Below are 22,602 nucleotides of genomic sequence, written 5' to 3'. Positions count from 1 at the left end.
ACCGCCGGTCTGTGCAGCTGCTGCAGACTGTGCTCGCTCGATTCACTGGCTGACCCAACTGTTGTAGGATCCCACCCACCCACCCAAACCTCTGGCAACGCCACCCAGCCATGACCTGCAAACACGCTACCTGTCTCCACCAGTTTTTCCCCTATGTCACCATGTCCTGCTTCTCCGGCTGATCATTGATCTTTAGGGTGTTTTTAGTAAGTGTTGGTAGATAATCTGCCGATTGTGTTATCTTCTCAATCTTCCCTGGAGAAAGACAGAACTAATGGAATAATTTTCATGCCATTTTGAGTTTGCCAGGGACCATGGCCTTGCATGACCATTATTTTATTAGCCAGTTGGTGTGGTGTGATGTATTCAAGAGAGAGTTAGATTTTGCTCTGAGGGCTAACGGAATCAAGGGATATGGAGAAAAAGCAGGAACGGGGTACTGATTCTGGATGATCAGCCGGAAGGGAGGCCGAATGGCCTACTCCTGCACCTATTTTCTATGTTTCTCTGCTCCTACTGTATTAAGAGGGAGGACTTTATGAGATGTGTAGGAAGGAGCTGGTTTAAACCGAAGATATACACAAAAAGCTGGAGTAACTCAGTGGGACAGGCAGCATCTCTGGAGAGAAGGAATGGGTGACGTTTCGGGTCGACCTGAAACACCACCCACTCCTTCTCTCCAGAGATGTTGTCTGTCCCTCTGAGTTACTCCAACATTTTGTTTCTCTTTTCGGACTTTATGAGATCCCTTCCCTATTGGCCCTCAAAGAGTGAGGGTGATTCCCACTTGCGCTTTGAGGGTCGTGAGGTAAAACCTTCCACCGTTGGGTAGATAGTGGGTGACGGGATAGTTGGTGCGTAGTTTGTGAGGTGGCCCACTCCTGCTTCTACATATGCACGGCATTTGTCTGCTTGCGATGCTTGATCTTGCCTCCCTCAATCCCATCCCAAATACTCCTCCACTTTGAGCACTAGAGACTTCCAGGAGTTAGTGCAGATTTTGCAATTCTTCAAAGAGGCCAATCTGTTCATGATAGTGATTGGGCTAGGAATTCCACAGCCTTTAAGATGACATGATGGCCAGTGGGAGAGTCTAGGACTAGAGGTCATAGTCTCAAAATTAAAGGACGTTCCTTTCGGAAGGAGATAAGGAGAGATTTCTTTAGTCAGAGGATGATGAATGTGGAATTCTTTGCCACAGGAGGCTGTGGAGGCCAAGTCAGTGGATATTTCTACGCAGAGATAGATAGATTCTGGATTAGTATGGGTGTCAGTGGTTATGGGGAGAAGGCAGGAGGATGGGGTTAGGGGGGAATGATAGATCAGCCATGATTGAATGGCTGAGTAAACTTGATGGGCTGAGTGGCCTAAATCTACTCCTATTACTTATAACCTTATGACAATGAAGGTATCTACCAGACTTGTGTATCCTGGTGGATATCTTTTCGGTTAGGAATCCGAATTTGCAGAAATCGAGTGATGTTGTTCTAACCTTTGTATCGCAGTAGGAATGCTCCCCTAACATCAAAATTATCAGAACAATGTGTGTTCTTAACAGGTAGTAAAGCTGTTCCTTCCTACAGAATGGTTCACAATAGGGAAATCAATGACCGCATGATGCCTTTTTTTGGGACGGTCTGAGTAGACATTCAAGAAGTGCAAAAGAGCTAACTTTGTCATAGTCCTAGTGATACAGCGTGGAAACAGGCCCTTCGGCCCAACTTGCCCACACCAGCCAACATGTCCCGGCTACACTAGTCCTACTTGCCCATATCCCTACAAACATCCCACCCATGTCATGCCATTCTTGTTACCATATTCAGCAGGAATGGATGGTACTGACTTGCAAATTAACGTGAAAGTTCAGTTTTAACAATAAAGTGGATGTTGGTTATGAGGGATATTAATTATGGTAGGCGCTTAATATTTTCTAGCATAAGTGCTAAATTGGTAAGTTGTAAAAACAATTCTGGGCAGGAAAAAGGCTTAGACCCGTACAGCATAGAAACGAGCCCTTCAGCCCAATTTGCCATGTGACCAAAATGCCCCATCTACACTAGGCACGCCTGCATTTGGCCCATATCCCTTTAAACCTTGCCTATCCATGTCAGTCAAAATGTCTTTTAAATGTTGTGTACAGCTGGGTATATGACAGCTTGTTCCATATACCCACCCTCCTCTGTGTGAAAAACTTACCCTTCAGGTCTCTATTATGTACTCAGGTTTTTCATTTCCCTAATCTTGGTCAAAGATTGGGGATGATCAGCCATGATCACATTGAATGGCGGTGCTGGCTCGAAGGGCCGAATGGCCTACTCCTGCACGTATTGTCTGTTGTCTATTGACTCTGTGCATTCACCCTATCGCTTTGCCTCATGATCTTGTACACCTCTATAAGATCTTGTACATCTCCTACACCCAAGGAGTAAAGCCCTAGACTGCCAAAAATCTTCCGAGACCTCTGGCCCTCAAGTCCTGGCAATACTCAAGTAAATTTTCCTTGCACTCTTTCAAGTTTAACAACATCCTTCCTTCAGCAGGGTGACCAAAACTAAACATAATGCTCCAAATGCGGCCTCACCAAAGTCTTGTACAACTGTAACATAACATCCCAACGTCTGTACTCAGTACCCTGTATGATGAAGGCCACTGTACCAACAACCTTCTTGACCACCCTTTCTACCTGTGATGCCACTCTAAGGGAACTATGTACTTGTACTCCTAGATCCCTCTGCTCTACAACACATCCCTGGGCACCTGACCATTCACCTTTGGTTCAACCCTGGTTTGACTCCGAAGATGCAACACACCCTGATAGTCAGCATTAACCTCCATTTTCAATTGTCAAGGAACCATGTACCTGCACTCGTAGATCTCTCTGCTCTATAACACTCCCCTGGGCTCTGCCATTCACTGTGAAGGTCCTGCTCTAGTTTGACTCCCCAAAATAGAACACCTAATGCAATCTGCATTAACTTCCATAAACCATTTCTGGGCCCATTTGCCAAATTGTTCAATATCCGCTATAGTTTTTGATAACTACTTCACTATCTATGATACCAGCCACTTTAGTGTCATCTGCAAACTTACTAATCATGTCTTCTTCATTCTCATCTAAATCGTTGATATAGGCGCCACAGTTTTAGAATAAAGGGGAAGCCATTTAAGACTGAGGTGAGAAAAACCTTTTTCACCCAGAGAGTTGTGAATTTGTGGAATTCCCTGCCACAGAGGGCAGTGGAGGCAAAATCACTGGGTGGATTTAAGAGAGAGTTAGATCGTGCTTTAGGGGCTAGTGGAATCAAGGGATATGGGGAGAAGGCAGGCACGGGTTATTGATTGGGGACGATCAGCCATGATCACAATGAATGGCGGTGGTGGGTCGAATGGCCGAATGGCCTCCTCCTGCACCTATTTTTTATGTTTCTATAGACCACAAACAGCAATGTGCCCAGTACTGATCCCTGGGGAACACCACTAGTCACAGGTCTCCAACTGTCTGAAAAACAACCTTCCACCATCACCCTCTGCTTCCTCCCATGAAGCCTATTCCCTTTCCATTTGGCTTGTTCGCTTTTTGTATCTGTCAAAGTGATCACATTTAAGTTTATGCCTTGCACTTTTTTTGGAGATGGGAAAATAAAGCTAACTCCTTCAAATCAACTGTTTCATTATGAAGTCTCCTCAAGGGATGCTTACTTTAAAAAAAGTTCTCCTCTCTCGGACATATCCCCCAACTGCGATCAGCCTGAAGAAGGGTCCCGACCCAAAATGTCATCCGTCCATGTCCTCCAGAAATGCTGCCTCACCTGCTGAGCTACTCCTGCACTTTGTCCTCTCTTTGTAAACCAGCACCTGCAGTTCTTTGCGTCTACACCTTTAATTTAGTCTCAAAGACCCGAATCGTGACAGAATGGGGCATTGTGGCTTGCCTCGCTAGTTAGATGTTACAGCTCATCCTGCAATTGAGTTTTTTTCCTCTTAAGTGTTGGTGATACAGCCTGATATTTAAGGGTTCAGTCATGAAAGGAATCACATTGATGGAGGCTGAAATCAAATCCGATCTACACTGCATTCAGAAAGTATTCAGACCCCTTCACTTTTTCCACATTTTGTTATATTACAGCCTTATTCTAAAATGGATTAAATTCATGTTACTCTGACATGCACTGTCAACTGTTGGGCCTTATATAGACAGGTGTGTGTACCTTTCCAAATCATGTACAATCAATTTAATTTACCATTGGTGGACTCCAATCAAGTTGTAGAAACATCTCAAGGATAATCAATGGAAACAGGATGAACCTAAGCTCAATTTTGATTGTCATAGCAAAGGGTCTGAATACTTATGTAAATGTGATATTTCATTTATTTCTTATTAATTACTTTGCAAAAAATTCTAAACACCTGTTTTCACTTTTATATTATGAGGTATTGTGTATAGATGGATGATTTAAAAAAAAAAAGAATTTAATCCATTTTCAAATAAGGCTGTAATGTAACAAAATGTGGAAAAAGTGAAGGTCTGAATACTTTCTGAATGCACTGTATTAAGGAAGAGAAACGAAAAGAAGGCAAAATTGGATTAACGGATAAAAAATACAATATACACATTTAAACTTTTAACAATTGCTTAAGAGGTGAAATTGTTCCCTGTGTGGACAGAGTAGCTTGTATTTTTCATTATTAATTATGTGTTATTAAAAAAGGTCCATTTCCATGAGTAAACATGAGCCTTAGATTGAGATTGATTTACATTCAGTATGTAGTTCTGTCAAATCTTCAAAGATAGTGCGGTGGAAAGAAGAGCAAGTAAAGACTGCAGCATTCACGTGAACTATCTTCCTTTACACAAGTTGAAGCACAATGCATTAATTAATAAATGTAAGCAGCATTAATGTTGCTGTTATGTACCGAGCAAATGTGTAGGGCGGCACGGTGGCGCAGCGGTAAAGTTGCTGCCTTACAGTGCTTGCAGCACCAGAGACCCAGGTTCTATCCCAACGATGGATGCTGTCTGTACGGAGTTTTACGTTCTCCCCATGACCTGCGTAGGTTTTCTCCAAGATATTCGGTTTCCCCCCCACACTCCAAAGACGTTCAGGTTGGTAGGTTACTTGCCTTGGTACAAGTGGTACCTAATGTGTGTGTGTGTGTGCATAGCAGTGTTAGTGTGCGGGGATCGCTGATCGGTGAGTACTCGGTGGGCCGAAGGACCTGTTTTTGCGCTGTATCTCTCAACTAAACGTAAATTCCGAGACAACAATTTAACCTTCAGAGTATCAATAAATGAATCACCACATCTGCTCAACTATTTTCCTTGAATGTTTTAGAATGGTAAGATAATGGCTAAAGTTACCCTTGATCATATAAAAAATGTTTTAAATTATTTTGCATGTATTTGTTGGTGTGGACTTGTTCTAATGTGTAATATTGAACAGTGCAGCAATAAAAGGTTCCATTAAGAGAAAATGTACCACTTAGATCCAGACAAGTATTAATTAATCAATTGTATTGAAATGTTTTAAGTTAGTACATTTTGTTATATTACTTTGATGAATACCATAACATGCCTTTCAGATAAAATAGTTCGGCAAGCTGGAAATTTAAGGAATGCTTATGTGTGTGAAGTTGGTCCTGGACCTGGAGGAATCACTCGATCTATTCTCAATTCTGGCGTTGCAGAAACTACTCGTGGTGGAGAAAGATACCAGATTTATTCCTGGCTTACAGGTAACGCATTGTCATGTATTAATGTGAAGGAAGCAATGTTGTGTGTGCGATATGGTAGCTTTCGAATGACCATAGTAAATTAATCCTTAAGGGCCTGTCCCACTTACGCGATTTTTTTCGGAGACTTGCCGGCACCCGTCACAGTCGCAGTAGGTCTCCGAAAATGTTCAACATGTCGGAAATCCAGCGGCAACCAGAAAAAGGGACGATTCTTTGGGCGGCTACTCACAACCATACAGGCGTCACCCCGCAACATTTCTTCCTGAGAAGATTTACAGATATTCGACTACTTGCTGAGAAGATTACGGAGATTCGGCATGTCGAAGAGGATTCTCCTCAACTTCTACAGGTGCACGGTAGAGAGCATTCTGACCGGTTGCATCATGACCTGGTTCGGCTACTTGAACGTCCAGGAGCAAAAAAGACCACAAAAAGTTGTGACCACTGCCCAGTCCATCACCGGCTTTGACCTCCCCACTGTTGAAGGGATCTATCATAGTCACTGCCTCAAAAAGGCAGCCAAAATCATCAAGGACCCACACCACCCTGGTCACACACTCATTTCACCATTGCCATCAGGAAGAAGGTGCAGGAGCCTGAAAACTAACGCCCAGGTTCAGGAACAGCTTCTTCCCCACAGCCATCAAGCTATTAAACACAACAAATAAGCTATGAGGTCTGAACTGCAAAAGACTACATTATTATTGCACTATATTTGTTATTTATTGAACTTTTTCATTTTATTTCTCTTCCCCCCGCTATATACAATGATTACATATTGACATATTCTGTTGTGCTGCAGCAAGTAAGAATTTCATTGTACCATCTGGGACATATGACAGTAAAACACTCTTGAGTAGTCTTGTAGTCTTTTCCGCTCCTGGACGTTCAAGTTGCCGAACCAGGCCACGATGCAACCAGTCAGAATGCTCCCTACCGTACACCTATAGAAGTTTAGGAGAACCCTCTTCAACATGCCTAATCTCCGTAATCTTCTAAGGAAGTAAAGTCGAACCTCCGTAAATCTTCTCAGGAAGAAATACGGCGGGGTGACGTCTGTATGGTCGTGAGTAGTCGCTCAAAGAGTCGTACCTTTTTCTGGTCGCCACTGGATTTTCAACATGTTGGAAATTTTCGGAGACCTGCTGCGATTATGACGGGTGCCGGCAAGTCGCGGAAAAAATCGCGTAAGTGGGACAGGCCCTTTACACTGCTGTCCAAATTCATTAGTATTTGAAAAAAAAATCACCAACTGTATTTGCAACAGAAATGATATAGGAATACATTGATAAGAGACTGTTTTAAGTACAATTATGTTTTCATGTAGTTGATGGCGGAGGCAGCACCAGGGAAAATTCGCATTGTGCATGGAGACATTCTGACCTATAACATGGAACGAGCTTTTCCGAAACAATTTCGAAATGAATGGGAAATCGGTAAGCTTTGCAATAACTGTTGAACTGTTAACTTGAGAAGTTTGTTATCAGTCCCGAGATTTGGACTTGATGAAAGAATGTTGGAGATGAATTTTGACGAACAACTGGTCTCAAAGTTTTTTTTAATTGATTCCTCACGGGTCCTCAGCTATTGAGTTATTCCGTTTTTCCTGAGACTAGTCTTGACCTACAGGCTAAGCAATTTTCTTTTTCGTATTCTATTTCATTTTCACATTTTAAATATGCTTTTAGCACATTTTTTATACTTTAAAAACTTTTTAAGTGTCGTCGTGGTTTCAAAAAGCTACCTCCTCATTTTTGTCACAGCATTGTAGAATATGAAAAGAAACTGATCCCTTTAAAGAATAATTTCCTCCTTCACTACATTAAGTGAATCACTGCCAGACGTTTCAGCTGTGGATTGTTTTCCAATTGTTATAAATCAGATTGAATCGGTTGCATTTAAAATACCTTGTCCGGATCGAAGCCGAAATCAGCCCTTTACATAACATTTGTAAAACTATAACCAATGCTAATATTTAGTTCAATTATAAGATACACAAAAAAACACATAGAATAACGAAGGTAGACAAAAATGTTGGAGAAACTCAACGAGTGAGGCAGCACCTATGGAACGAAGGAAATAGGCAACGTTTCGGGCTTCAGGTTTCGACCCAAAACGTTGCCTATTTCCTTCACTCCATAGATGCTGCCTCACCCGCTGAGTTTCTCCAGCATTTTTGTCTACCATCGATTTTCCAGCATCTGCAGTTCCTTCTTAAACATAGAATAACGATCTAGGTTGCTCTTGGTTTTCAGTACATAGGAAGTAAACACTGAAGAGCTTATGTAAGGGAAGGAACTGCAGATGCTGGTTTAAACTGAAGATAGACACAAAAAGCTGGAGTAACAGGTCAGACAACATCTCTGGAGAAAAGGAATGGGTGATGTTTAGGGTCGAGATCCTTCTTTATACTCTGGCTATTATTGAATCTGAATCCTATTGATTGCTGGTTCTCCAGTAGCCAGTTAATATCAAATTCATTGTTTCCCTTTGGGAGGTCAAATGAAACATATAAGATTGTTAAGGGTTTGGACACGCTAGAGGCAGGAATCATGTTCCCGATGTTGGGGGAGTCCAGAACTAGGGGCCACAGTTTAAGAATAAGGAGTAAGCCATTTAGAACGGAGATGAGGAAACACTTTTTCTCACAGAGAGTTGTGAGTCTGTGGAATTCTCTGCCTCAGAGGGCGGTGAGGGACGGTCCTCTGGGTACTTTCGAGAGCTAGATAGGGCTCTTAAAGATAGCGGAGTCAGGGGATATGGGGAGAAGGCAGGAACGGGGTACTGATTGGGGATGATCAGCCATGATCACATTGAATGGCGGTGCTGGCTCGAAGGACCGAATGGCCTACTCCTGCACCTATGTCTATTGTCTAATGTAAGGGGAAAATATACAATTAATGGCATGAGGGATCGCGGTGTTCTGTTCCATAAGTCTCTGAAATTGGCAACTAAGTAGATGGAGTGGTAGTCGGCAGGCTGCTTGAGAGCCCATTGTGATTGGTGCACTGTGAGAGGCATTGTGACATCATCACTGGACGCTCTCTGAGAAAGCGGTTTAGGCTTTTTTTTTAAACTTTAAATCATGAATAACTTCAGAAATATAGGTCGGAATATGACAGGAAGATGTTTATCGCTTCAACAAGAAAAATGTGAGTAGAATATGTGAAAATGGGAAGGCTGTAGCCTAGCGTTTGGAAGAAGATAGGAAAAAGTAGGGCAGAGTGACACATTGCCGGTACAAACAAAGAGTTTTAGTAATATAGATGTCTGGGGCAACCTTTTTGCACAGAGGTTGATGAGTGCCAGGAGCGTGCTGCCAGGGATTGTGGTTGAGGCCGACACGATAGTGGTATTTAAAAGCCTTTTGAATAGGGAATGGAGCAATATGGATTATGCGCAGGTAGATAACGGATGATCTTGGCATCAAGGTTGGCAGGGACATTGTGGGCTGAAGGGTCTCTTATGCTATACTGTTCTATGTTCTACATTCTATTGGCATGCATACCTTATGGGGTCATTGTCATATCAGATCACAATATTAGCGGAGAATGAAATGGATACTATTCAGGTATATCATGTGGTTTTATGGGTCAAATGGCCTTATTCTGCTCCTAGAACTTATGAACTTATGGATAAGTAGGAACCTTCAACAAAATATGTGATGACCTTGTTTATTATATTTTGTAATCATCGCAAACTCTGTTTTCTCGCCAGTAACTCCTCCCACTCCCTATCAGTTGACCAAAGCTTCTTCACAAAGCAACATACAGTCATAATTGTTTCTTTGATATGGACGTGCTCTAAATTCTAGAGTTCATTTTTTATATCTCTCACCAAGTTTGGTTTAGTTTAGCGATACAGTGCGGAAACAGGCTTTTCGGCCCAACGGTTCTGCACCGACCAGCGATCCCCACACTATTCTACACACACGAGGGATAATTTACAATTTATACTAAGCCAATTAGCCTACAAACCTGTATGTCTTTGGAGTGTGGGAGGAAACTGAAGATCTCAGAGAAAACCCATGCGGTTACGGGAAAGAAGTACGAACTCCGTACAAACAGCAACCATAGTCGGGATTGAACCAGGGTCTCTGGCGCTGTAAGGCAGCAACTCTGCCGCTACGCCACCGTGCCGCACATGGTCATGCTCTAAATTCTAGAGTTCACTTTTTATATCTCTCTCTCCTCCCATTCTATCTTTTCTCCAAGAAGATGCTCCTGAAAACATTTGACCGGCATTTAAGTGGTCCTTATATCTGCTTATGTGAATTGGCAGTTTTTGTTTGTTACTGCTTCTGAAAAGGGTTTGGTGGGTAAATGTTATGTTCAAAGGACAAAATCTCTCCAGCTTTTCCAAGGCCTTGACTTCCATTTTCAAGTTTGACTCTCAGAATTGGGCACGTGCTTCTGCAGATATTCTAAAGATTTAGCATTCAAGAAAGTGTGTTATGTGACTCTTTGTAAACAATCTAAGGTCAACAGTCACGCCATTAGTTTAGTAATAATTTAATGTATTTAGTTTCATCCTGGATTATTAACTCAACCACAATTTTTACTTGGGTCACAATGATATTACTAAGCCAACTCTGACCTTACAGTAGATTGAGATCAACTTACTTTCTTACTTATTTGTATTACAGACTTGAGGTCAGATAAAAGACAAGACATTACATTGAATAAATTACATACAAAAGCACAAACAACATAAGATCAAGAATAAAAAAACAGAACATTTTCCTCAAATTTGTTTTTTCTTCTTGAAACCACTTGCTACCTCATCATCAACCACAATGATGAATTTTATTCCATTTAACAAAACTAAGAAGCTGGAATCAATCATTCCGTGAGTCATTCAGGCTATGTCTAATTAGTTTAGCTCCATAATGGGGAAAAATAAAATGGATTCAAATTGGGATATGCTGCCATCCTGTGGCCAAGCACAGTATTCGAACAAGCTCTGAAAAGTAAATGAATAATGACAAATTGAACCAAACAGATTAGCTTGTGATAAGTGATTTAAAATTATGGTGTATTGAAATATCTGTATTTGCAGTAATACAGATTATTTTCAAATATGAGAACGGTGGCGCAGCGGTAGAGTTGCTGCCTTACAGCGTTAGAGACCCGGGTTCGATCCTGACCATGGGTGCTCTCTGTAAGGAGTTTGTATGTTCTCCCTGTGACATGCGTGGCTTTTCTCCGAGTTCTTTGGTTTCCTTTAACACTCCAAAGACGTGCAGGTTTGTTGGACAATTGGCTTGGTATAAATGAAAATTGTCCCTGGTGTGTGTAGGATAATGTTAGCGTGTGGGGATCGCTGGTAGGGGCAGACTTGGTGGATCGACGGGCCTGTATCTAGCAATGTTACAAAATTTTGAGATTTAAAAAATCAAGTCTGCAATTTATCCCATCAGATAAAGCATAACAATAACATTAATTTGACACCTAATTCACTTTCATATCTCAAGTAATAAAAAAGTTATGGCCATTTTCATACTCGGAAATTAGCAACTTGTTCCCTATTGATTTTCTATGGACATAACAAAAAAGCTGTGATCATGGACAGTCAAAAGCCCATAACCTTCTTAAAAATTAAGAGAACTGAATGAAATTTTCAGTTATCATAGATTGAAGCATTCTGAAACAAATATAAAATAATCTTAATTGGATGACCTGAAATGAAAGCATATAATTAGTTAGTTACCCAATTGTAGCTAATTTCAAACTTCAATTACTAGATCTAAACATCTATCCATTTCTTAATAAATAATTAACATTTTTAAATAGCCTAAGTGTCCAAATAATATTCACAAATAATTCACTATAAAACATGATTTTTAAATCTCATTTACATCAATTTATAGGCCAAATGGAAGAAATTTAGTGTTCAATTGCTGTAAATTAAAGTCCATTTTAAATCGGCTTTCTAGTGGGATCCTGTGAACGCGCTGGTTTAGAACGTTCACATTGCGCTGGATTTGTGCCCTCAAATGCCCAGAAAAATACTGCGGGATATAAAGAACCCAAAATGAGCTACTCGCTATAGAAAACTTTATATACAGGGTTCTTAAGAAGCCCCTTTTAATGTAAAAATAAGGTACATACCTTTAATTGTTTGCTTTATAAAACCCTGGGGCTGCGAGAGGTCGCGGGTTTAGAGAGTGATTTTTAAACTACTATAACTATTATACAAGGCCATAAAAACTAATAATACCTTTTGCGACGGGGTCTTTCAGCGATTTTCCGTTAATGATTTACTAGGCTGAACATTTTCGATTGCAACAGCCTAGTAAAAATCGCGTTTTAAACCCGCCCCCTCTAAACAGCGCCAAAATCGCGCACACGGCCTGGGGCAGATTCTCATCGACGATTCGGGTAGGTTTTGTAACATACCTACTGTATCCACTCTGTATTTCTAAACTAAACAACTAAACATCCAGTGTCAGTTTTTTTATTATGATATGAAATTATTGCAATTTTGTTTGATAATGGTAGTATAATTGACATGTGTGTACAAGCTTACTTTGTGGGCAATTTTGGCTTCTGATGACTCGGACCTCAATGAGTATAATAAATTATTTTTGTTTGCCTCATAAAATGAGGCTGGATAGAATTCAATATTTAATAGTAAGATTAAACGAGTACTTACCAGTGCGAAGTTTGATCTGTATTTTATGAGGAGTTACGATGAGGGATTACGTGAAGAACCCACCCAGCGCGCAGGCGCGGCATACTTCCAAGCAGCGGTGTGGAATCACAGATAGACACAAGTTGAAGTAAAGATAGTAAAGACCAATGAGACATCAGTCCGAGTTTGATCTATACAATGAGGGTGGGAGCGGAGGGCACGTAATCCCTCATCGTAACTCCTCATAAAATACAGATCAAACTTCGCACTGGTAAGTACTCGTTTAATCTTACTATTTTACTTCGGAGTCACGTGAGTGACTACGTGAAGACTTCAAAGGTCTGTGATTTCAAACCGTGTAACAGTTATATCACTCACTGCCGAAAGATCATCGAGGGAGGAAGTGGTATCTAAAGACCAACAAGTTTGTTTAGTTTTAAAAAACAAATGTTTATTAACTACAACAAAAAATAGCTCCCCTGGGCTTTTAAATTATAACTTTGCGGTTTCTAAAATTCTTTCCGCAAAGACGTCCTTTTCCATCAGCGGTTTCCTGTAGAATTTTTGGAATGTCGATTCCCTTGACCATCCCGCTGCTCTGAGGATGTGGTCTAGGGGAACCTGCATCCTATCCGCCGCTGAGGTGGACGCTGCCCTGGTTGAATGGGATTTAAAAACATCTGTGTTAATCCCTGCCATGTTAAGGACCTGTTTCAACCATCTGGATATTGTCTGGCTGGTAACCCGTCCAAAAGGCTTTTTCTCTCCCTCTAAGAGTTTGGGTAGTGTCTAAATAATGATGAAGGTGGGTCACCACACACAGCCTAGGTTCTGGAGGGTATGCCCGGAAGATCAACGGGGAGTTGGATGTACCTGGTCTGCTCTGTTTTACCAACCCCGGCATGGTGAAAGTAATGGTATCTGGGGTGGTCACCATGTGGTTCAGATTTAACTGATGCAGCGACTGAACCCTCTGAGCTGAGACAAGCGCCATGAGCATGAGGGTCTTATAAGTGGACTGTTCCAGGCTCAGGGATCCCACCGGAGGCCAACCTCGAAGGTGTGTCAATACTCCACTCACATCCCACATATGGGTGTATCTAGGTGTAGGGGGTTTGGTGTTATAGATCCCTTTAAGGAGTTTGATAACCAGAGGGTGGGATCCCACACTATGCTGTCCTATGGGCATAAGGTATGCGGACAGGGCGCTCCGAGCTGTATTGATGGCACTGTAGCTCATCTTTAGGTCATGGTGCAGGTGGGCCAGGAACTCCAGCACATCCGAGATCGAAGCCGTCTTGTAGGATGTCCCTGCTTCCAGACAGTACTGTTCCCATTTCCTGATGTAGGTCAGGTACTGTTTTTTGGTGGAAACTCGCAGGGATGCCGACATGGTGGCGATTGTTCTCTCTGATAACCCCAATCCCCGGTAAGGTCTGTTCAGAATCTGGAAACCAGGAGGTTCAATTTTTGGTGGCATGGATGACTAATGCCAGTTACCGGGTGAGTCAATAATTGGGGGTGGTTATGAAGGACCATAGGTGTCTCTACCACCATGTCGTGGAACATTGGGAACCATGGTTGGGTAGGCCAGTCGGGCACGACCAGAATGCCGGAGGCTGAGTCTGCCTGAATTTTCTGGAGTACCCGACTGATGAGGCAGAAGGGAGGGAAAGCATAGAAAAAGAAATTTCCCCAATCCAGCGTGAAGGCATCTACCGCTGCTGCCTCTGGGTCTGGTTCCCAAGCCACATACATGGGTAGTTGGTGATTTAGTCTAGACGCAAACAAATCTATATCTGGCGTACCATATTGCTTGACAATTCTAGCAAATAGTTTTGGGTCCAACATCCATTCGATGTTGTCATTGAATTTTCGTGACCTGGTGTCCGCCACTAAATTTAGCTTGCCTGGTAAATAGGCAGCTGATAGCCAAATATGTCTCTCGACACACCATTGCCAGATTATAGTAGTTAATTTGTCGCATGATACTGATTTTATGCCACCCATGTGCTGGATATAAGATACCGCCGTAGTGTTGTCAATCATAATCCTAACATGCACATGCCGCATATCAGATGTATATGCTTTTAGCCCATAAAAGGCGGCGAGCATTTCCAAGAAGTTAATGCCCAGTGATTGTAGTAGCGATGCCTCTGAGTTAGTCCATCTGCCACCTGTGCTGGCTATGGAGTTAGTAGCTCCCCAGCCTAAAGCACTGGCATCCGTTGTAATGGTTATGTTAGGATTGGTGACGGCGATAGGACTGTGACTGTGCCAAATATTATCGACCCACCACTGAAGTTCTGATTTGGCTTCAGTGGGTAACTCCATTTTGCGGTCATAATGCCCTCTATTAAGACGTAGTGCATGAGTCCTTGCCCTTTGCAAATTTTGATAATGCAAGGGCCCATGTTGGGCAGCCGGGAATGCTGCTACTATAGAGCCAATAACTCTGGCTACGTGCCGTATCCTTGGTTGCGGTGTAGCAATTAAATTGTTACAAGCTTCGATGAGTGAAACTTTTTTGTCTCTGGGCAGAGTGACAGTCATATGGATAGTGTCAATAGTGAAGCCTAGGTAATCCATGTTAGTAGTAGGCTCCAATATTGATTTATCTGGGTGTAGGATGAATCCCAAAGTTTCAAGGAGTTGTTTAGTGGCTAAAACTCCTGCGACAGCTAGTTCCCTTGTTCTCCCTAATATGAGAACATCGTCCAGATAGGCCACGACTAAATGTTTTTGTTCTCTCAATTTTTTCATGGCCACTTTGAGAATTTTTGTAAATAATCTGGGAGCTGTCGTTAAACCATTGGGCAAGGCTCTGTACTGCCACAGTTGGCCCATCCAGATAAATTTCAGATATTTGTAATAATCCTTATGAATGGGTACTAAATAGTAAGCATCCTTGATATCTATGCTTGCCATGTAGTATCCCTTGGAGATCAGTTGTCTGGCAGTGACAAATGTCTCCATTTTGAAATGTTGATGCTCAACAGACTGATTAAGTGACGTCAAATCAATAATAATGCGACACCCACCATCTTTCTTGGATTTGAGAAAAATATTTGATACAAATTCGTGCGGCTCGTGTGTGGTCATTTCTATGATGCCTTTAGCCACGAGCCTATCTAGTTCAGCTTGTCCTTCTACCTTCTCAAATGCTGAGGGAAGGAATACCCTTTGGGGCATGTGCTGAACTGGAGGTTCTAAGCCTGGTTTGAATTCAATTTTGTATCCACTGATACTGTTGAGTATAAACTTATTGTTAGTTAAGGAGCACCAAACATGCTTGAAGAACCTCAAACGTCCTCCTGTTAATACAGCACCCGTTGTCTGTGTATGTTGGCAGGAACCAGACCCACCTACCTCCATGTTTATTTGTGGGGCCGTTTTCGGTAGGTTTGGCCCAAGGTTGTCCGTGTTGGTGCTGCGGTGGGGTGGCGCATCTTCCCACGGCTCCGCCCTGGGCCCCGCTCTAAAAAAGAGCTCTGGGGGTAGTGGGAGGCGGTCACCAGGCTTTCACCAGCTCGGTACCTGCTGGTGGATGCCGAGGCGTGCTGCCAACTGGGTGTCTTCACCCTGCTCGGTCCTGGCCCTGCCCTCATGAGGCCTACTGGTTTGGCCGCCTCTTCCAACTCCTTCAGTTTTTTGGCCAAATCTGCACCAAATAGCAGCGCCTCTCGTTCGGGCGCTGGAGCTTTGCAGAGGCCTGCATATTTCGGATTGAGGGCAGGCCTAATGTTGTCCCGCCGTAGGCTATTGAGCTCATAAGTGGTGCTGCACATCAATGCGAGTGCATCCTGCTGGGGTATGGTTAGCTCTTCGTTCCCGACGGACCGAGCAAAGGCGGTGATGGCTGCTGAGTGGAGTTTCAGGACCCGCTGCATCTTTACTTCCTGAGCCCTGATCTGCTGCCCCAGCTGGTTCCATATCTGCCCGTTGACCGTTTTGACCCGCAGCGCCTCGCAATTCTCTGGCGCTGTGTACGTGTCAAGGGCCTGCTGGACGACCTTGTCCTGCAGCGGCTTGTTGGACAGCCTGTTAATGCTGGCCGCCATTCTGGGTGGTAATACCATCCCAGTCGTTGGGGGCGCTGCGTACCGGCCCACTACACCCAGTAGCTCTTCTTCTAGCACGCCCGGCATACTGATGTTATCCTCCGCCTGCCCTTGGGATAGGCCAGCCCAGTCCTGGCCTCCCTTACTGCCCTCGAACATAGAGGGTACAGAAGGGTGTGGTGAGGAGGAGGCCAAAGCCCGTCCTCCTGGGAGATGCCTAGCCTGCATCTCCTCATCGATCATTTGCTCTAGGAGCTGCCTCATGCAGCTGATGCGAGCGTCTCCCCGTTTCGGTGGTGGAGAGCGTTCCCGTTCCTCCGATGAATCGGAGGACACCGGCCGGTCTGTTTTATGGGTTGCCTTCCTCCCTGTGCGGGGCGTCGATATCTGCAGCACAGGGGGCGGCTCGGTGTCGGGTGAGCGGGAGCGTTGAAATGGCTCCTCCGCTACGAGTGGCTGCCGCCCAGCTATGGACCCCTCCTCGGGTGGAGTTGGGCAGGCAGTCCTTCTGGCTGGTCGCTTTCGAGAGGCCATAATTCTCCCTTGAGCGACTCTGTAACACAAAAAAGGCACTTACCTGAGGTCTTGTCTTTATGCTGCAGCTGGAGAGCCTGGCTCCAGCTGCTGCCGCTGTTGCACTGCTGACGTAATGCCGCGCCTGCGCGCTGGGTGGGTTCTTCACGTAGTCACTCACGTGACTCCGAAGTAAAATCAGAATTCTAGGTGCCGAAGTCTGTTCATTGATGTTCATATTTTATTACATTAAGTTGGAAGGAAATTGTACACATAGTAGTACATTATTAGTGGAATAAATGAAATTTCAAAGTCTGAAATTATTCTCTCATTCTTAAGTTAAAACATGTCAGGAAATTTAGTAGATGCATTTTAAATGTGACATAATACCACAAAAGGGGTCCCGACACACACTAGGGACAATTTACATTTATACCAGGCCAATTAACCTACAACCCTGTACATCTTTGGAAAGTGGGAGGAAGCCGAAGATCTCGGAGTAAACCCATGTGGTCATGGGCAGAGCGTACAAACTCTGTCCAGGCAGCACCCATAGTCAGGATCGAACCTAGATCTTTGGCCCTGTAAGACAGTAGCTCTACCACTATGCCACCATGTCACCCTGAAAGGATTTCCATTGTTAATTTTATGTTGGTTTATTTTTCAATCAGTACCCTTGACCTTTCCAGACAGATTGCAGTTATACTATTCTGAAAGTCTTTACTTTCCTCTAGACACTGTGGAGAGGAATAGATTCATCATCGATGAAGCATATGCCAATGAACAGATTTTTATTTGAGTTACCAAGTGCATGGCAAAATATTTCAATGCGATTATTGATATTCATGGATGTGGTGCAGCATATTGGCAAGTGAAAATTCAGAGTGACATGATTTGAGGTTAAATAGTTACTCCCGAAACTCTCCATTTAGGATTTGGTTATTTTCCAACTCCGAATAAATTGCCAGCATGTCTTATTGTGGGGTATTGAGTGTTTCCCAGTTTCACTGCAACCGAAAGATAGACACAAAAAGCTGGAGTAACTCAACGGGTCAGGCAGCATCACTGGAGAGAAGGAATAGGTGACGATTCGTGTCGAGACCCTTCTTCGGATTGAGAGTCAGGGGGAAAGGGAAACGAGAGAAATAGATGGTGATGTAGAGAGATACAGAATGAATGAATGAAAGATATGCAAAAAAATGAAAATTAGTACATAGTACATACAAACTACCAGTAGTTTGTGTCTGTGTTCGATTTAAACCAGCATCTGCAGTTCCTTCTGCTACTGATATGTTTCGTGGATCTAAGAAATCACTTTGAGATTCTGTTTTCAGACAATGCTCATGCTCTGTGAAAGTAACAATGTAAAAATGTATAAAAGTTCATCAAACTTTCAGCAGTTGAGATTGATAATTGGTAGGAAAATCATATTTTTATTAACGTATTTTGATTTTCACTTTTATAAAATAATTTGGTTAATGAACTCGATAACATGGGTCGCGGCCATTTTCGCTTATTCACTGCTTGTTTTTATAAATTACATTTTAGGATTACCAAATGTGCACATCATTGGTAACCTGCCCTTCAGTGTTTCAACACCTCTCATTATTAAGTGGTTGGAGAATGTTGCAAATCGTGATGGGCCCTTTGTCTTTGGGAGGACACAGATGATCCTAACTTTTCAAAAGGAGGTTGCAGAGGTATGTGTTGGACATTCTGATGTTTACCTGACGGTAATGTCGACTTTACGCTAGTGCTTCCATCAAGTAAATTCCATGAATTGAATTGAATTTAATAAACTGTTTTAGTCAAGTGTCAAAGTTCGTTTCTTAAAAAGCAGATAGCAACAAAATTGTTAAAGGTAAACCATGGCAATCTTTAATTGATTCGTCAGACGGGGGTGGCAAGATCTACAATGAGCACAAAAGTTGCTCAGTGCTTCTCGGGCTCCACGCACAGAACAAAGGAAAGTTAGCACAATTATGCATCTTTCTTATCAGTAAAACACTCCTACCAAGTCTGAATATGGCATGACTGAAAGATTTTATAGCCTTTCAGAATTTCGGAAAAGCTGGGTCCAAATCAAGCTCATCCAATAACGTTATTACTTATCCCTGGAGCGTCTGCTATTTTTTTCAATCTTGGCTTCTTTATGGCCTTGAAAGAGCACATGTTATTACACAGACTTCCATCTTAATGTCTTTATTAAAACGGCAACGTGTCCTCCATATTGTGTTCCATATAATTTGCAAAGTCATTCGGACTTGGCACCAAGACATTCGTTTGTTCTACCAGACCATGTTTTTGTAGACGAACAACTACATTTTCGATTTGACTGTTAGATTTGACTATTAGCTCATTCACAAGTACAGTGCATTCAGAAAGTATTCAGACCCGTTCACTTTTTCCACTATTTGTTACGTTACAGCCTTATTTTAAAATGGATTAAATTCATTTTTTTAATCATCAATCTTCACACAATACCCCAGAATAACGAAGCGAAAACAGGTTTTTAGATTTTTTTGCAAAGTAATTAAAAATAAATAATTGAAATATCACATTGACATAAGTATTCAGACCCTTTACCACGACACTCAAAATTGAACAAGTTCATCCTGTTTCCATTGATTATCCTTGAGATGTTTCTACAACTTGATTGGAGTCCACCAGTGGTAAATTAAATTGATTGGACATGATTTGGAAAAGCACACACCTGTCTATATAAGGTCCTACAGTTGATGGTGCATGTCACAGCAAAAACCAAGCCATGAAGATGAAGGAATTGTCCGCAGATCTCCGAGACAGGATTGTGTCGAGACACAGATCTGGGGAAGGGTATAAAACAATTTCTGCAGCATTGCAGGTCCCGAAGAGCACAGTGGCCTCCGTCATTCTTAAATGGAAGAACTTTGGAACCACCAGGACTCTTCATGGAGCTGCCCGCCCGGCCAAACTGAGCAATCAGGGGAGAAGGGCCTTGGTCAGGGAGGTGACCAAGAACCCGATGGTCACTCTAACAGAGCTCCAGAGTTCCTCTGTGGAGATTGGAGAACCTTCCAGAAGGGCAACTATATTTGCAGCACTCCAACAATCAGGCCTTTATGGTAGAGTGGTCAGACGGAAGCCACTCTTCAGTAAAAGGCACATGACAGCCCGCTTGGAGTTTGCCAAAAGGCATGGTAAACAAGATTCTCTGGTCTAATGAAACCAAGATTGAACTCTTTGGCCTGGATGCCAAGCGTCACGTCAGGAGGAAACCACGCACCGCTCATCACCTGGCAATGCAGCCTGTGGACTTTGGCATAGAGAACTCGCAGTCACGGGAGAGACCGTGTCGGGAGCTCCAACGACGCAGAAGGTTCGACAAGTCCCGACCCGGCACGGGGAGATGAGATTCCCCCCGTTGCAGGAGCTTGATCGCCCCGACGGGGAGGGCCCGACTGCCGGCGACGGGAGTAAGATCGTCCGTCAACGGAAGGTTCGAGGCCCCCGACCGCGAGAGAGATTGAACAAAGGGAAGAGATTGAACTTTGTTTTTCGCTTTCTATCACAGTGAGGAATGTGGAGGAGTCACTGTGGTGGATGTTCATGTTAAAATATATTTTGTGTGTTATGTTGGTTTATTTGTATGACTGACTTGGCAAATGAAATTCCTTGTATGTTGCAAAACATATTTGGCTAGTAAAGTATTATTGTACTGTATTGTGGTTATGTGGGCACACATACGTACACACAAAAACAAACAAACGAACAGTTTGTGGTGCAGAACATATTAGAGGTTGTCGTGATTAACAGCCCAATGGCTTATGGTAGGGAACGTGATTCAGAGGATTTTTTGTCTTATGTGAAAATCACTAGTTCTGCTCGTATGAACAAACCAAACCACTGTTGCCTTTAAAAATGGTTGCGTTAGACTTTGAACCCATATGTTTCCTTTACAGCGTCTCACAGCAAGTACCAGCAGTAGACAGAGAAGCCGGTTATCAGTGATGTCCCAGTATTTGTGTAATGTGAAAAGCTGCTTCACGATTCCAGGCAGAGCCTTTGTTCCAAAGCCCAAGGTAACATATTTTTTGCATTGTTGTATTAAAGAGTCCCTGTTGTGGAATTGCATTTTACATTCTACTTGTCTGGATGAAATTTGCATAAATGGAAGCCATCTCAAATTTAGCATCATGGGTTGCTAACTTAAAAAGTACGATTATAATTAGTTTCTGTAAATAACTGTGGTCTGGAAAATGCTTCCAGGAATGATCCCAGGCATGAATGGGTTAACATATGATGAGCTTTTGACAACACAGGGCCTCTACTCGCTGGAGTTTAGAAGGTTGAGGGGGGGGCCTCATTGAAACGTACAGAATAATGAAAGGCATAGATAGAGTGGATGTGCAAAGGATGTTTCCACTGGTGGGGAGAGTCTAGGGCCAGAGGTCATAGCCTCAGAATTAAAGAGAGCTCTTTTAGATAGGATGTGAGGAGGAACTTCCTTAGTTAATCTGGAACAGAGGGCCAAGTCGGTGGTTATTTTTAAGGCAGAGATAGACATTCTTAATTAGATCGGGTGTCAAGGATTATGGGGAGAAGGCAGGGAAATGGGATTTGTTGGCGTAGATCAGCCATGATTGAATGGGGGAGTGTTCGATGGGCTGAATGACCAAATTTGAAGGTACACAAAAATGCTGGAGAAACTCAGCGGGTGCAGCAACATCTATGGAGCGAAGGAAATAGGTGACGTTTCGAGCCGAAACCCTTCTTCAGTCTGATGGGGGGTGGGGGGGAGAAGGAAGGAAAAAGGGAGGAGGAGGAGCCCGAGGGCGGGGGGTGGGAGGAGACAGCTCGAGGGTTAAGGAAGGGGAGGAGACAGCAAGGGCTAGCAAAACTGGGAGAATTCAATGTTCATGCCATCCGGACGCAAGCAACCCAGGCGGAATATGAGGTGCTGTTCCTCCAATTTCCGGTGTTGCTCACTCTGGCAATGGAGGACACCCAGGACAGAGAGGTCGGATTGGGAATGGGAGGGGGAGTTGAAGTGCTGAGCCACCGGGAGTTCAGGTAGGTTATTGCGGACTGAGCAGAGGTGTTTGGCGAAACGATCGCCCAACCTCCGCTTAGTCTCCCCGATGTAAATCAGCTGACATCTAGAGCAGCGGATGCAGCAGACCTAATTTGAACTTGTGAACTTGTTAGCCTGTTTTGTGCCTGCAGTAGTTATTGAAAGAGTTGTCCACTTGGGACTGTCTCCCAGTCTTTTCATCGTTAATAATGCACATTAGTTCCTTCAAATGTAGGTCAAGTTCTCTTCTGAAAAATTCATGGAATTTAATGATGCCACTTTTTAGTAGATCAACCCAAAGTTCATATGAAGTAATTGCTTTAAATATTTCCAGTGTTTATTTTTGTTAATTATTTATACATTGCGGGGTTTTTCTACTTGCGCATAAACGAGATACAAGATAACGCTACGATTTTTTGCCCACTCACCGTTCTCCTGTGCTGCGAGTGCAACACGTTTCGTTCCAATCGGTGTCGTATTATAAAAGATATCGAGGTTTAAAAACCTTAAACCGTGCGTGCGCAGATTCCTTCAGTCAGCGCCACGCAGATTGGTCTTCTCCTGCCAGTCAATGCCACGGACAGGATGGTGACGCCCCTTCCTGCCCCA

General features: G+C 43.1%; 1 protein-coding gene across 1 annotated transcript in view; it reads left to right on the top strand.

Moving 5' to 3' along the window:
• Positions 1 to 22,602, top strand: part of LOC129699849 (dimethyladenosine transferase 1, mitochondrial-like) — a 47,973-nt gene that overhangs the window by 7,902 nt on the left and 17,469 nt on the right. Inside the window, 5 exon segments of the mRNA XM_055639984.1 lie at positions 5,581 to 5,687; positions 5,689 to 5,733; positions 7,061 to 7,169; positions 18,489 to 18,640; positions 20,882 to 21,001. Coding sequence (XP_055495959.1) covers positions 5,581 to 5,687; positions 5,689 to 5,733; positions 7,061 to 7,169; positions 18,489 to 18,640; positions 20,882 to 21,001 — 533 coding nt within the window.

The sequence above is a fragment of the Leucoraja erinacea genome, chromosome 8, assembly GCF_028641065.1.
Source record: "Leucoraja erinacea ecotype New England chromosome 8, Leri_hhj_1, whole genome shotgun sequence".
Classification (NCBI taxonomy): domain Eukaryota; kingdom Metazoa; phylum Chordata; class Chondrichthyes; order Rajiformes; family Rajidae; genus Leucoraja; species Leucoraja erinaceus.
This window is presented reverse-complemented; position numbering and strand designations above follow the sequence as displayed.